The sequence below is a fragment of the Parasteatoda tepidariorum genome, chromosome 4 (assembly GCF_982258835.1).
Source record: "Parasteatoda tepidariorum strain Cologne lab strain chromosome 4, Ptep-v5.0, whole genome shotgun sequence".
NCBI lineage: Eukaryota > Metazoa > Arthropoda > Arachnida > Araneae > Theridiidae > Parasteatoda > Parasteatoda tepidariorum.
This window is the reverse complement of record NC_141758.1, coordinates 60,298,170-60,314,343: the sequence shown is the minus strand read 5'-3', so window position 1 is coordinate 60,314,343 and position 16,174 is coordinate 60,298,170. Positions and strand designations below refer to the sequence as shown.

The 16,174-nt window shown below is 31.7% G+C and overlaps 1 protein-coding gene across 1 annotated transcript in view; it reads left to right on the top strand.

The window, feature by feature from the left end:
* The window catches only part of LOC107443282 (uncharacterized), a 57,450-nt gene that overhangs the window by 20,991 nt on the left and 20,285 nt on the right, over window positions 1-16,174 (top strand). The window contains exons 10-12 of the mRNA XM_087162186.1: window positions 4,795-4,880; window positions 5,882-6,126; window positions 10,219-11,207. Coding sequence (XP_087018312.1) covers window positions 4,795-4,880; window positions 5,882-6,126; window positions 10,219-11,207 — 1,320 coding nt within the window. The remainder of the gene's footprint in view (window positions 1-4,794; window positions 4,881-5,881; window positions 6,127-10,218; window positions 11,208-16,174) is intronic.

The following is a 16,174-nucleotide window of genomic DNA, read 5'->3' as shown; positions in this document are numbered from 1 at the left end:
AATAAAATTTTTTTGAAATGCCTAGAATCTTTAAGTGGTCTAACTAATACACTGGTGGACAAAATTAAGAGATGGAAATTTGGTATGTATATACCTTATTCCATGATAATAAAGTGATGAAAATTTGGTATGGATATACCTTATTCCATGATAATAAAGTATGCAAAACAAAAATGAAAGTGCCATTCACTGGCAAGACCTATTGCCAATAAATCCATTGCAGTCTGAACTTAAAGATAAAAGATGACAATAAAAGTGAGGCTTGCACAATGTGCGTTGCCTCTAGCATTTAGTATGGTTACCCCTGACAGACAAACAGCATGCACAACGAGTATGCATGCTGTTAATAAGGGAGTTAAGGAGGACTTGTGGAAGACCCTCCCATTCTTCCACCAGAGCAATTTTTAACTCCAGAAAGGTTCTGGGGGGAGGTTGGCGCATCGCAATAGCTCTCCCAAGAGCATCCCAAGCATGTTCAATAGGATTCAGGTCTGAGGATTTGGCTGGCCAATCCATTCGTTGAATATCCTCGCTTTCCAGATACTGATCAACCATGAGAGCCCTATGTGTCGTCCATAAAAAATGAACTCAGGGCCAACAGCGCCCCTGAAAAGACGCACATAGGGCTCTAGGACCTCCTGCCTGTACCTCTGGGCATTCACGGAACCATTGTCAAACACATGGAGCGGTGTGCGGGTATCTTGCATGTGCGAATGAATGTGCGAAAATGCTTTCCATCTCTTAATTTGGCCACCAATGTATGTGCAAGGCAGTGAGAGTATACCGAAATATTGACAATTTTGCATATTAACACTATTGTTAATGCTTCATATAGATTTTTCTTACCACACGTAAAAAATTAGTTGAGCTTTCTATTTTTGCTAAAAAGATTTCAATTCATTTTCTTTAAAAGAAATACAGTAATTAAACAATCTAAACTATTTTTTAATATTTTGAAATCACGAATAGCAAGCAATATTAAATCAGCATATCTAGCACTAGAATCAAAATTCAAAGTTAATTTTAAATTAAAATAAAACATTTATTCCAAATACACTGGTTATCATAAATTAAGGAAAATTCACAAAAATCGCGATAACTCAAGAAATTACACATGGAATTTTATGAAACTTACCCACAATATACAACACATAGTAAGGTATTAAACAACATAAAAAGAAATTATCAGACATTAATAGTAGTATAGAAATTAGCACATGTATAAAATAAACAAATTGGAAGTATCGGTTTGCAATAGAAAAAGTACCTTTAATATGGAATATGATTGCCTCTAGAAGCAATACAGCACAAACAGCGATGTGTGATGCTTTCAATTATGCGGTCTATCAGTTCAATAGGAAGTGAGAGCCATTGCTCTTGTAAAGCAGTTGCAAGCGTGGCAAGGGTCTGAGGGGGCGGATTGATGGCAGATACACGCCTCCCTAGAGCATCCCAAACGTGCTCGATAGGATTCAAGTCCGGGGATCGAGCTGGCCACTCCATGCGAGTAATTGTTTCCTGTTGAAGATAATCATCAACAATGCGAGCTCTGTGTGGTCTTGCATTATCGTCCTGTAACAGGAAGCAATCACCAATTGCCCCGGCATATGGGCGCACATAAGCATCAAGGATGTTGTCTCGATAAACCTGAGCATTCACGGTTCCCCTTGGAAAGACATGGAGGTATGTGCGCCCTCCTAAGGATATGCCTCCCCAAACACAGACACTGCCTCTTCCGTATGCATCTCTTTCACGGATGTTTGATGGATGATAACGGGTCCCAGGTTCTCTCCATATCAAATAACGTCTACTGTCACTTTCTAGACTAAACCTGGACTCATCCGTAAAGAGAACAGGCCTCCATTGATCTGACGTCCAGTGGACATGTTGTCGGGCCCACTGCAAACGGTCTCTCCTATGGCGTGATGTGAGCGGCACGCAAATGGCTGGTCGTCTCGCATACAGACCACCTTCGTGGAGCCTTCTGCGCACAGTTGACGTTGACACCAACCTTCCGGTGGCTGCAGCAAGAGAGGATCTAAGATGTGTCGGAGTAGCGGTTCTATTCCTGCGTGCACTTAATGTCAAATATCGGTCATCGGCACTGGTCGTAACAGTTGGCCGTCCTTGACTGAACCTCCTAGATGCCGAATCTGTGGTTTGAAATTGCCTCCAAAGTCTATGAACCACAGATGGACTCACATTTAGCCACCTGGCCACTTCTGATTGACTCTGCCCTGCCTCTAGTCTCCCGATGGCTCTCCATCGTAGTTCTTCAGGCAAATGATGCCTAGAGGTCATTATTACGAATTGGCTATCTCAGATTTTCAATGTCGCAATCACAGTAAAATTTGTGTGCTTTCTCTCAAACTTGGACTTTTATGCTCCAGGCAGATGACGTAAGCCGAGTGCAGCGCCACTAATTTGCATATTGCAATTTTACTCAGCTACTCTTAGTGGACAACATATGCAAATTTTGCACGGTTTGGCTTACTTTTGAAAGAGTTATCGCTATTTTTGTGATTTTTCCTTAATTTATGATAACCAGTGTATAAACATAAATTTAAGTATAACTTAACATATATAGGTTACATTCAAAATTATTATTCTGTTTAAAAACCTTAAAAACTTGCAGTTTTTAGTTAAAAAGCATGAATCTTTTGTTCTAATAAAAAATTGTGATAGTGTTGTATGAAATAGAATAGATTTTGATATTAGTTTAACTTTAATTTTAATGCCGATTTTTTTTAATGTCGAACGTATTTACAAAATGTTTTGTACCATGGAACTGGCCCTTTTACGAAACTCTTTAAAATGGTTTATTTTAATTGAATAAAATAAGTTTTTGAATATAAAAATATATTCAACGCGTTTGTGTTGAATATATAAATTTCTGAATAGTTTAAAATATCTATCGAACTGAATATTTTTTTTTCAAAACTACAATGATCAACTAACTCATAAATGAAAAAAATAATGAAAAATTCTCTGAACACAACTAATAAATAAAATTCTACCAGTGAATTCAAACCGACAGTTCAGCAAGCTTATTGCTTTGTCTATGTTGGTTAGATCCATTAATATTTTTATTCTGCACGAAATTCATAAATATTCGTAAGCATTATCATCAAGTGTTTTAACAAAAATCTTTACATTTTATCTTTCCATATTCCACAAACGCTACTAGGTTAGACAAAAATACTTACCTGCCGAGAACTGTAAATTAGTTGATATAAAACCTTTCTTGCTACCAGCTGGTTTTGTCAGTACCTTTTTAACTTGTGCAAAACTTTCGCAAAGTATCCAATTTAGTGTATATTAGTACTCTTTGTTGTACTGTGAGGGCAAAGTGGTTAAGACAATGAGAACTTATTGTAAATGATTGGGTTCCAATCCTCGATGGCCATCCAGTTTCAAATCAATGGATTTTGCACTGTAAAAAATTCCGGATCAAATTACGATATAAAGTACCGGCACTTTGGCGGTAATAACTATTTTTGCCGTAAAATATTATACTGTAATTTTTATAGTAATGTTTATTTACTTAGGATTACACAGTGATTTTGGTATAATAAAATTTAATGTTCACAAAAATAAGGGCACCGGATACTTTTTACTGTAATTTAATTCGGAATTTTTTACAGTGTAGCTTGTCTGAGTAGTAAAAGTGGTCGGATATTAATGTTAACGACATTTTCATCATCATAGTGTTTGTCTTGAAATTGTGAAGCCCTAGCCAACAAAAACCCTTGCCTCGCAATGGACTGTGATGGGAATGATTTGCTTTTAGTTGTTTTTGCTGCGGGCAGTAAACGAAACAAACCGTTACTGAGTTTTTTTTTTTTTTTTTTTTTATCTATTCATCAAATTTTTACGTCTACGCCTATAATAGTACAAATGATGACTTAGTTTGAGAAGTCTAGCTTAAAAAAAAACGCTCTTTTTTTAAAAAAAACTTAATTTCTCTTACTCGAATTCTTACAACAAAAAAGTATGGTCACTTCAGAATTTTCATGAAAGCGTTTTTCTAAGTTTTGTTCTTTGATATTACTCAGTTTTTCACATTTTTGTCCCACCTCGAGAAATCATTAATTTAATCAAAGTATTATTTATGTATCTCATTTTCTATATCATGAAAAAAAGTATTTTTGATGATTATTTAAGCAATTCCACTTAATTTAAAAATGTTCAAGGAAAATTCAATACAAAATCTAAAACTGCGAAAATATTTGAATAGTTTCCTACATCTAATGACACTTGGAAAGCCTAACTCGCCAGCCATTGGCCTTTTACGACTTAAGTAAAGAAGATACATCTTCCGTTTGACATAACAGTTCCCCAAGAGAAAAAGTACGTCTTAGCTTTGAACCCCACGAATAGATGGCAGCATCGTGAGGCCATTTTCTTCATTTAGATATAGATCTGAAGGGGAAGGAAATTTACCCCAGATACTGCTCAGTGATTAACCACAAGACTTTTAATTCCACAGATTTTAGGAACACGTATATCGCATGTACTTTGTAAGTCTTAATGGAGTCGAGGATCGAACCCCAGTTCCTCCGTGCCGGAAACCGATTTTCTAATCTCTGGATCACTACAGCCTCAAAAGTTACTTAAAAAAACAAAATCAAAAATAAAATTTAATTGAGCTTTAATTATTATTATAATAACTGACTCTGCATTTTCGAATATTTAAACAAAAATAATATCTTTGACTTGAAAGTATTTCACGAAATAATTTTTTTTCATACAGTAAATTCGAAATCCCTTGTAAACCCGTAACTCTAACCACAGGTACGTTAATGGGAATAGCATGCACCGTGGCCAGTGCTTCAGGCTTTATCATACCACTTATAGTTGGATCCTTAACAAACAACCAGGTAAGTTTCTAATTAACTTTTAAAATATTAATTTAAATTAATTAATTTAATTTAATGCTTTTCAATTAACTTGTGCAAAATATAGGAGAAAAGTAGTTTTGAAAGTAAATCACTCAATTTCTAAAATTTAAAGAACTGTCTCTTAAGATTTTGAAGCAAATATAATATAATATAATATAGTATAATATATTATAATATAATATAATATAATATAATATAATATAATATAATATAATATAATATAATATAATATAATATAATATAATATAATATAACATAATATAACATAACATAATATAATATAATATAATATAATATAATATGATATAATATAATATAATATAATATAATATAATATAATGTAATATAATATAATATAATATAATATAATATAATATAATATAATATAATATAATATAATATAATATAATATAATATAATATAATATAATATAATATAATATAATATAAGTCTTTAAAATTCCGCCGATTTTGAAGCAAGCACTATGAAAATTCACTATAGTATTTAACTTTCTGGTTAGAGTTAAAGGCTTTCAAAATTGGGGATTTTAAGTATGAGACTATTTTAAAACTCATCCCCAAAATGGATCGTTCTATGGATATATGCTTGCATGGGAATTCTGAAATATTTTAATTTCTGAAAATCGAAGTAGCAATTATAACACAAAATAAAAATTTCGCTGACAAAACCGCTGACAACAGTTAGTTAATAATATTTTTTATCTAAGAATTGATCAATCATTTCGAGTTAGGGCTTTTAACTTTATTGAAGTTTTAAGTTTCAGCATAATTTAAAGTGTTTTGTCTTAAAAAAATAAAATATTATAAATTATTCAATTTAGTACTCTTAATTTATCAATAATCATAATTAATGGCAAGATACAAACTATCTATTTCCCTAATAGTCTTTCATTTAAAAATATTTATTTTATTCTTTATTCTGCTGATATATTCTATGGAGTGCTTTTTTCCTAATTTCAGCAAACTCCACAGCAGTGGAACAAAGTATTATACATTTCAGCTGGTGTTGCTTTAAGTAGTGGAATTATTTTCAACTTATTTGGTTCTGCAAATCTCCAAAACTGGAATACTCCAACCGAGGAAAATCAACAGGTCGAGGGAATCGGAAAAAGAAGATTTGAACAAAATCTTGAAATCTCACCCTCATCTCTTAGTTCCATTCCTCTCCAAGATTTAAATAATTTATCGATTATTACAGAGAGACTGTAGTATTGAAAACTTAAGAGTCATCTTCATTTAACTCAAAAAAGTTCTGTAAGCTCATTCTGAAACACTTAATGAAAACAAAAGATCAAATATTAACACTATTGCGCATAAAAAAAAGTCAAAATTGTGAAATAACTTTTACTGAGTTATGATGATTTTCACAACACTGCTAAAGTCAATTTGAATTCGCGCCTGAAAGATTTGTCACATCACTCAGAGGTTTTTTTTTTCTTTTGGTTATTTATAAACAATGATTAAGTAAAATACGATACCTAAAGTAAAGGTTTGAAGCAGTATAGTAATACGCTACTCTTTTTGCAAAAATGAAATTTTAAGTCAAACTGTACCTTAGTATTGTTTCCAGATAAACATAAGTCGAATACAATATTTCCTAAAATATCCCCTAGATGGCAGCACAATACATCGAAAAATCTTGATAGAAATTTCAATGCTATTTTTTGAACATGCTCTACTAAACAATTTGAAAGTATGACTTATTGTCCCAAAACCTTGTCATAAAGCCATTCAGACCACTCTCATGTGCAAGCTTAGAGAATATCTTACTTAATTTTAAAGGAAAATGTCACTTATTGTATTATATACAATAAGTGACAAGCATAATATTTTTAATATTTGTGTATATTTATGTATATTAAATGTCTTTTTCAGTCAATAAATGTCTTATGTACTAAAATATTTCAAAGAAGATTTTATTTTGTTATTTAAAATATAAAAAAGCGGACTCAAAATCCGAAAAAGTGTATTGAAAACTATGAATTAAGTGATAAAATATAGTTTTGTGTATTGTATATAGAGTAATTCAGACACGAAACCTACTTAGCTGCACCTGAGGAAAGAAAAAAATTTTTAAGTTTCAAAGTTAAAGAACATTACATAATTTCTTTTCTCATCTTCAAAATAAGCACGTAAACAATTTCAAGGTTGTTATTCTTTATTTATTCACGTTATTTTATAAGGTTCATAAACATAATTTACCACGATTCACTGCTGATTTTTCATATGAACTGCTGAACTAAAACATAAACCTTTATCATAAGGAAATTATCTATGACGTCATCATAATAAGTTTTATTTCATCTCGGCCTACGGGTCGCAGTGCCTTCTCTCAACAGTTGACAAAAAAAAGTTTAATGGAACAGAGAATCGTACAATGCATATAGTAAGTAAATTTAAATAGTTGACAACCTACCGTTTATAATTTAGTGACTTGGTCATATTTTGTTTGCACGAATATATTAATAAAATGAATGAATTATATTTCTCAATGATTTTAAGTTGAATTCTTTATGCTTTAACTCAAAAATACTCATTGAATCAAAGATGAATTGCATGAATTTCTGTAAGTGTTTTATGTTTATAAAAAAATGTTTTAATTCTGCACGATAGTGTAGTAACATAAAACTTTCTAATCGACCCCAAATCTTATATTTATTTTAATTCTATTTTCATGAAAAGTGTTTCTATCGCGTATTCGTTTACTCTTTTCGTATTTCCATCAGTTATATGATTAATTTTACTGTATACGGAGTACAGAAAAATTCTCTTAAAACAATTTGTAGAAAAGCATTTGTGCATTAAAGGAAATAATTCTTAACCTTATTTATTCTTCTTTTTTGTTTCAAAAGATGAGTGATGCGTTTCGTTTGTATTAATATATGTTTTGTACATCATAGAAATAGATTTAAGAGCATGAAAAATTAAAAGAAATTAACCTAATTAAATTAAATATTAATTTAATTTACAAATTGTACTTTTCTCTTCATTAACATATGGCATCTTTAAAAAATGAACATGGAAGCATTTTGAGGAACGAAAATAAAGCAAATAATCAAACGATTCCAGCTAATTTTATAAGCTCAATTAAAAGCAATAAAAGAAAAAGATAAATTTATCAATCTAACTAGTTGGTAAGCTTTTAATTGCAAAATTGCTTAAATTTTAACTCATAGAAACAGATTTAAGAACATGAAGAATTGAAGGAAATTAAAATAATTAAATTAAAAAGAAATTTTATTTACAAATTGTACTTTTCTCTTTATTAATACATGGCATTCTTGAAAAATGAACATGGAAGCATCTTAAGGAACAAAAATAAAACAAATAACCAAGCGATTCTAGTGAATTTTATTAGCTCAATTTATAGATATAACTAGTTGTTAAGCATTTAATTTTATCGTGCCGTTAAACCCATTTAAAAGTGTTTCCATTTTGTTCAGCTTTAAAAAAAATGCATCTTATTTTGAATGTTTTAGCATTAGAATGGAAACACATTGTATAATTCTTTGGGGTAAATATTTTTAAAAAATATTTGTGCAATATCATGCTGAGTGCAATTTTTTATTTTAATGCTGACGTGTAGTCTTAAAAAATATCTTTCACGCGTTTATCACATCGTGATCAATGACGTTTAGATTTTATTGATATTATGAAATATAGGAGCAATACAAAAAAAATAGAGAACTACAATATTCTATTCTGTAGTAATATTCAGTGTAGTTTATTTGATACTTATCGCTTATATACAGGAAAAATAATTCCAGTAAATGTCCACACTGTATAGTAATGACATTTCTAGTGGAAAAAAACTCTAGTTAATAAACCAAAATATACGCTATTTAAACCACTCATTTGGAAATTTTTCTGTTCATACAGTAATGGCTTACAGGGAATTCTGCTTATTAAAATTACAGTGCTTATTACCACCCACTAGTAAAATATAGAAAACTGAAAAATACATTTAATCGAATAAAGGATTTTTATACCAAGCTCATGACAAAATTACCAAATTATACTACATTTGCTAAATTTTAATACTTATTATTAAACGATACTAGTTTTAGTTTTAGCAAAATCATTATTAAAGTACCTCAATAAAAATTATCGAGCTTTTCGGTGTTTCTATAGAGCTAAAAACACAATAAATGTCGGTAGTCTGGTAGTTTATTTAAACACTTATCTAAACATTTTTTAGAATTAAAATAAGATAAATAACAAACGATATCCGAGAACCGCATCATTTAATTAATAGCTAAGCTTTTTACTGTAGAGTGAATCCATTTAGATTAAAAGCGTTGTAAATTGTCTCTCTTAGAAAAAAACGCACCGCCGTTTTTATATACTCTATCATTAGAATGGGTACATATTTTATTTTATAACCGATGTTGAACAGCCGACCCAATTTTGTGTTTACGACTACTATTGCTCAACTCCGTATTTTAGTAGTTTTGAACCGATCCAGAAGACAGAGGTATGATTTGATATGGAAGCATGGAGGACTTCTAACTCAACATATTTAAAGGCCTGGTTTCTTAGGACAGGACGCCGTCAGCTGGAAATCAGAGCTAACTTCTGATTGGTCCATTTGTGAGTTTGATAGTAAAACCCTGTTTCCACTAGCTGTAGATAATCTGGATTGCCAGTAATCTAGATTACACGAAATCCGATCGTCAAAAGAGCGTTTCCACTTATGTACTCTCGAAACTAGATTAAACTAACGATTGCATCTGGTACCTAGATTATTTAGATCATTCATGTTGAGCAAAGTAAGCTAAAAGCTTGTTACAAGTGTGGCAAAAAAGACTTCGAAACTGAAACCCTACTTAGCGTCGTCTGACATCCATTATATCCTGAATTGCCTGTTGCTATTTAATTTATTCCTCCATCATTCATTATCTTTAAAAAAAACAGTTCTTTTCAGAACTAATATTTTCATTGATTTTTTCTTGTTTCTCTGTTTTACATTTTTAAAATAACATATTTTATTGCATTATCTTCGATTTTAATTTTTTCATATAATCATTTGACTGTTTTGCTGTTCTTTAAAACCAAATTTTTAATTTTCATTTCTATTACTGCTTAATTACTTTACTACATATTTTAACACTACTTTTTTTTCTTATCATACTTTCTTCATCTCAAATGTTTTAATTTTGGATGGAGTCCTTAGAAGTCAGTTTAGTTCTGCTACAGCAGAATCAGCAGCTTCTACTAAATTTACTTCAGCAAAGAAGAAGAGAGCGAAACAAAGTGTTGCGCTTGTTTTTAATCTTAAGTGCATCCATTTGTTTAAGGAGGCATTCTGTGTGGACTTTAGAAAGACACAGTTACTTTTGGCAAGATTTTGTTCCTCCAATGTCTGACAGCCAGTGGAGAGAAAACTTCAGGATCAGCAAAAGAACGTATCAGTTCTTGTGCGAAAAGCTATGCGTCCTTGACAGAAAGGATACAAAATTCCGGAAGGCTATTCGTAAAGAAAAGCGAATTGCCATTGCTTTGTATGCTTTAAGTTCATCTGCAGAATATAGAACAGTTGCTCACTTGTTTGGTGTATCCAAAAGCATTGTTTGCAAAATTACCCTTGAATTTTGTAAAGTTTTTGTGGAGGAATGTGGTGATCTAATTCATCTTCCATCAACCGAAGAAGAATTGATAGAGGCCAGAGATGCATTTAAGGATCGCTGGGGTTTTCCACAGTGCTTGGGGGCTATTGACGGAACCCACATTAAGATCCAGCCACCGAAAATGCATGCTACGAGCTACTATAACTACAAGTCATTTTATAGTATCGTGCTGATAGCTGTTGTGAATCACAATTATGAATTTACGTACGTAAATATTGGGTCTCCTGGACGGAACAATGACGCTTTTGTATTACAGAATTCTGCGTTCTACAATTATCTGACTGAAAATCCTTTGCTGTTCAAATTATCTGAAACAATCAAAGGGTGTTCAGTCCCACTGTGTTTTCTTGGGGATTCCGCCTTTCCACTTTTGGAAACTTTACAAAAGCCGTATGAGGAACATTCAGCAATGCCCGACATATTGAAAAAATACAATTCTTCTTTATCAAGAGGACGGGCAATTGTTGAAAATGCTTTTGGAAGGTTGAAAGCTCGATTCAGAATTTTAAAGTTGCTGGAGACCAGAATAGACAATGCTGTACCAGTTGTGCATGCAGCTTGCATTTTGAACAATTTATGTGAACAGTTTGGGGATTATTTTAATCCAGATTGGAAAAAAGATGTTGTATTGCATAGCAACGATACAACCTGTGTTATGGGCAATAACAAAAATCAGCCTAAACTAGTAAGAGATGCTATGGCTGCATATTTTTATGAAAATAATGAATGATGTTTTTTGTTATGTTTATATTTTAAATGTTTATTTTAATTACTTTTTCTAATTAAAGATTCATTACATAACTTTAATTAAAAATGTCTTTTATCGAGTTGATTTATTGTTAAAAATCAGTGAAAATAGCTAAATTTGTCAACAAAAAAAGAATTCCTATTCATACATACATCATAATTAGTGTATGCTTACCAATAAAAATTCTTTTTTATTCCTGATACATAATTTTAATCTATATGTATGTACATTCACAACGTGCAAACATTTACTAGGACATCGATTTGGAGATAAAGCAACTTGTTTTTGGGAAATAGTTTTTATATTATTCACTACTAAAGCAACTTTTACATAATTTTAAATTAACTTAATATTTAGTGGCTCATTCTATCTTTTTAATTAATAGCTGTCTTTTAAGAATATAAAAAATATTAATAAAAACTCCGTCTCACTGTCTGTCCAAGATATTTTCTTTTGCTTATCCATATCTGTTTCCATTTTCGAAGACGAATCTCGATTTGCGCGCTAATCTAGTTTCTCAAACTAGATTAACTGTAATCCAGTTCACTCAGACTTAATCCATCACGTGACCAACTGAAATCTAGATTACGCTTTAATCTGGATTTACTTGGGCTAGTGGAAACAGGGTATAAATGTCATCGTACGCTCATCTTGAACTACAATTACCGTTCAACTCAACCGCAGTTGGATTACAACGTGACGTTAACCACAGAAGTAATGGCGGACAACATCCAACAGCACATTGAAATCAGCCAAGATTTTGATTTTGACATTAAACATAGCTTCTTCATTAAACATAGCACTCTTCATTTAGCTCAGCTATAATGTGTTTTTTTCTTGGACAAAGTCATTATTTGTTCTCTAAAACACTGGTCAACAATAACAAAATCAATACAAATTCAAAATAAATATTTGTTTACGTTATTAACGCATGCGCAATGAGAGATAATGTCTGCGTTGGACCGACTGCTCATGCTGAGCTAACAGAAAAGTATTTTTTTGGCGTCAGATCTACGTCAACTTTCCGCTGACGCCCAGATAAGGCGCTAGTTCTAAGAAACCAGGCTTTGAGCTAACAAACCAGCATTTTGTTGGCGTCAGCGTGACGTTGACGTCCCGCTGACGCCCAGATAAGGCGCTTGTCCTAAGAAACCAGACCTTAATGTGCATCAGTCACCATTTACTACACAAGGACTCTTCGACCAGCTAGGATGGATACCCACGGCCTCTTGGACGTGGGCCCAGTGCCCTACCAACCAAGCTATCCCGGCCTATATTGATTGTATAAATGCTCCTTTTATTCAAGAATAACTATTTGTTCTATAAAGTAATCATTATGTTAAATTAAGCCAGTATAAAAACATTCATAATGACCTGTGCTATTAAAATCTAGAACTCTAACAGCGACGAGATCTGCGTATTAGCTTTTGCGACACCAGATTTAATTTTTTATGTATTTCGTGTATGTTCTTTTAAATCTACTATTTCTAAATGTTATGATCAAGCTAACTTCAAAATCAACACAATGATAAAAAGGCTAAAATCAAATTTCTGAAAATTAAAGGTCGCTTCAATATTTTAAAAGAAATTTGAGAAGAAAATGTGTAATTGTTTTCAAACAAACTTATTGAAAAAATTAAGTCATATACTATCCAACGTCATTATTATACGTATTACTTTACATGAAACACATGTTTGGTCCCGTGAATCAGCAATCAATTTTTATTGTATTATACATGTTTAACGTGAGGTTAACATGTTAAATCGTTTAACATGGAAGAAAACTGGACACAGCACAGATAAGAAGCACGGGAATAAAGTGCCAAATATTCATTTTAACACTCATTATTTCTATTTTCCGCTTTTGTAAGAAGTAGCAGAGGGCAAATGAATGAAATATTTAAACAAATGGCTAAAGTTTTTAAGTTTATTTTTATTTGTGTGAACATGAGAGTAAGGTTTACATGCGTTAATGTAGTGCATAATATTTTATTTTATTTTATTTTATTTTATTTTATTTTATTTTATTTTATTTTATTTTATTTTATTTTATTTTATTTTATTTTATTTTATAACCATGGTTAAACAGCCGACCCAAATTTGTGTTCACGGCTACCAATGAAAAAAAAAGGTTTTTTTGATAGAAATAACGTTACATTTGCGTTACATGGAGAGGAAAATCACAAAAACCTCCCTCGGTTAATCAGACTACAAAAGGACTCTAACCCACGATCCGTTTACCACTGAGGATATTTTGGGTCAGCTCTGCGGTCGAGGCAAGCTGGCTGCGGAATTAGTTTCGACCAGTCATCGGAAGGATTCGAAACCTGTTCACCTCATTCGGAGACGAAAGCTCTATCCCCTGAGGCACTACTGCTCTAGTACGTAATCTGCATCAATAATACGTCATAAATTGTTTTCATGACGTATAGAATAAGATGAAATCTTGTTAACATTAAATAATTGCGATAGTCCTGCTAAGTTCGTGTTAGCGAGATTTGACGGTATTTAAATATGCTAACAACAAATTTATATTTTATACATGTAATTATTTTAGGTTTTGACAAATTTAGTAAATTATCCATACTTCATAAAACATAGGTTAAATTTATGTTTTTAACTATTTCCTTTGCCGTTCCTTTAAGCTATATTCAAATCAAAATTCAAAACTTCTTGAGATGCAGAACGAGAAATAAAGTCGATAAGCAATTGCTCAAACATAAAAGATTTACGAGTAATTCCTATAGTGACGGAAACATTATCCAAAAATTAAAAAAGAGAGAGTTTTTATTGAATACCAAGGTAAGGTAGTAATCAATGATATAACTTTTTTATTTCCCTGCAACAAACTTCAATGTAAAATGATTGGACGAAAAATTATTAAAGTCAAATTTGACGTAATGGACAACACAACTACCAACAACATACATTTATTTCACAATGAAAAATGACATTTATCGTGTTATTTATATGCTTAGTCACCATGTGAAATAACGTTAGTAAATTATAATGACGATCATAAATTTTAATAGCATTAATATGTATATATATCACGACAATTAACTGTGACTAAAGTTACCCGACATTGATTCTATAAAATTGCAAGCTTCGGTAACACGGAAAAGAACACATAGTCACATTCCAGCAAGTTAAATCATTATTTGTTGCTGTTAAATAATTTTTACGGAATTACGTTATTATTTCGATATGATAATTAATTTTTAGGGAAGTAGTCATGATAAATAAGTTTCAGTGAACTATGTTAATGTTTGGTTAAATACATATTGCTTTCAAGTATGCAACTAGCATTTTTTATTCTGTGAACGTAGCGTCAATGCAAGAGTAACAAGTCATGGACATCGCGACAGAAATACCATGTAAAGAGCTGTGTGAAGATGTGTCAACATCAGGAAAAGCAAGAAGAGGTGAAAATAATTTTTTGTCTTATCTTTAATAATTAAAAAAAATTAAAAAATATTAATATTGAACTTGCAATGAAACAGGTTTAGATGTTTTGTACACCCCATTCTTAATTGTGATTTGTTACATTTAGATAGCGTCTTTGTTTTGTCTTCACTTAAAGATCAATTGTGAACCCCAACCTGTATATCTCTTAATCTCTATGTTTATAAAAAAAATACAAAAAGGATTATATTTCTTCAGGGGGGAAACTTGGTATTTTTGAAGAAAAAATAACGAAAAAATATTGCTTCTGTTAAAAACAACTTATTATGGCTTTGAAAAACATGATAATTGAGTAAATATTGTAGGCATAATTTAAAACTTTAACATGACAAGGTGGTTTCGCCCGCTGTTCGCTGATTCACCATTGAAGATCAAGGGGGAAAAGCGGTTTATGTCTATTTTTAACAAAAATTACTCTTGGATTGCCATGTGTTACCTTTTTGAGGATGATTACATTATGGCGAATCAATAACAAAACAAACTGGCACACCCTCCTCGAGAGTTATTTCTCAGTGAAGATGAACCATGCTGTGGTAAAATAGTTGCTCTTTGTAGGCAAATTTGTTGTTTCATCAGATTTAATGGATATAGACCAATTCATTTAAGACAGAGGGATTGTTTCTTGTTTTTTCAGTGGTACCGTCTATGGCTAAGAGTAAGATTTCAACCATGCACACGTCACAGCCCGTTTTGTGGGAAGGTCTCTATCAACCTTCATTCGTTCATCCATAGATCGTAATTTTGTCCTGAACCAGGGAACGATCAATCTCGAATTCAGTACCCCAAAAGGCATTAATTACGGGAACAGGGAGGACTTAGTGACCACAACAGATTTAACGTGCACCAATCATCATTTAATACACAGGTATTCATCGGCCTGCTGAATTCGAACTTATGTGCTCACGAAGACGAGCCCTACGTCTTACCAACCAGACTGTATAGCACTGTAAGATGCGTAAATATGTACAGTACATTTGTACATAAAATCCTTACATCTTTTTAACTTCTTGTCCTATTGTATTAAACTTCGTTTCATTCGATTCAGAATTTTAGTTTTTTGAATTTTTTAAATTTTATTTTGATGTTATTTTTACTGCAATAAAAAGTGCTTTAATAATAATGCCTCACATTACAAAACATAATGCACAAAGAAAAATTTAACAAACTATTGTTGAATTTTTTAAATTTTATTTTGATGTTATTTTTACTGCAATAAAAAGGTCTTTAATAATGCCTCACATTATAAAACATAAAAAAAAATTATCTTTCTGCACAAGGAAAAATTTAACAAACCATCAGAATATGATCAAAACTTCCAATATATGGTAAAATTTACCGTGTTTCTGGCTCTATGGGATCACCGAAAAGCACGATTAGTTTTACCAAAGAGCTTTGGTAAGGATTTAGGTATAA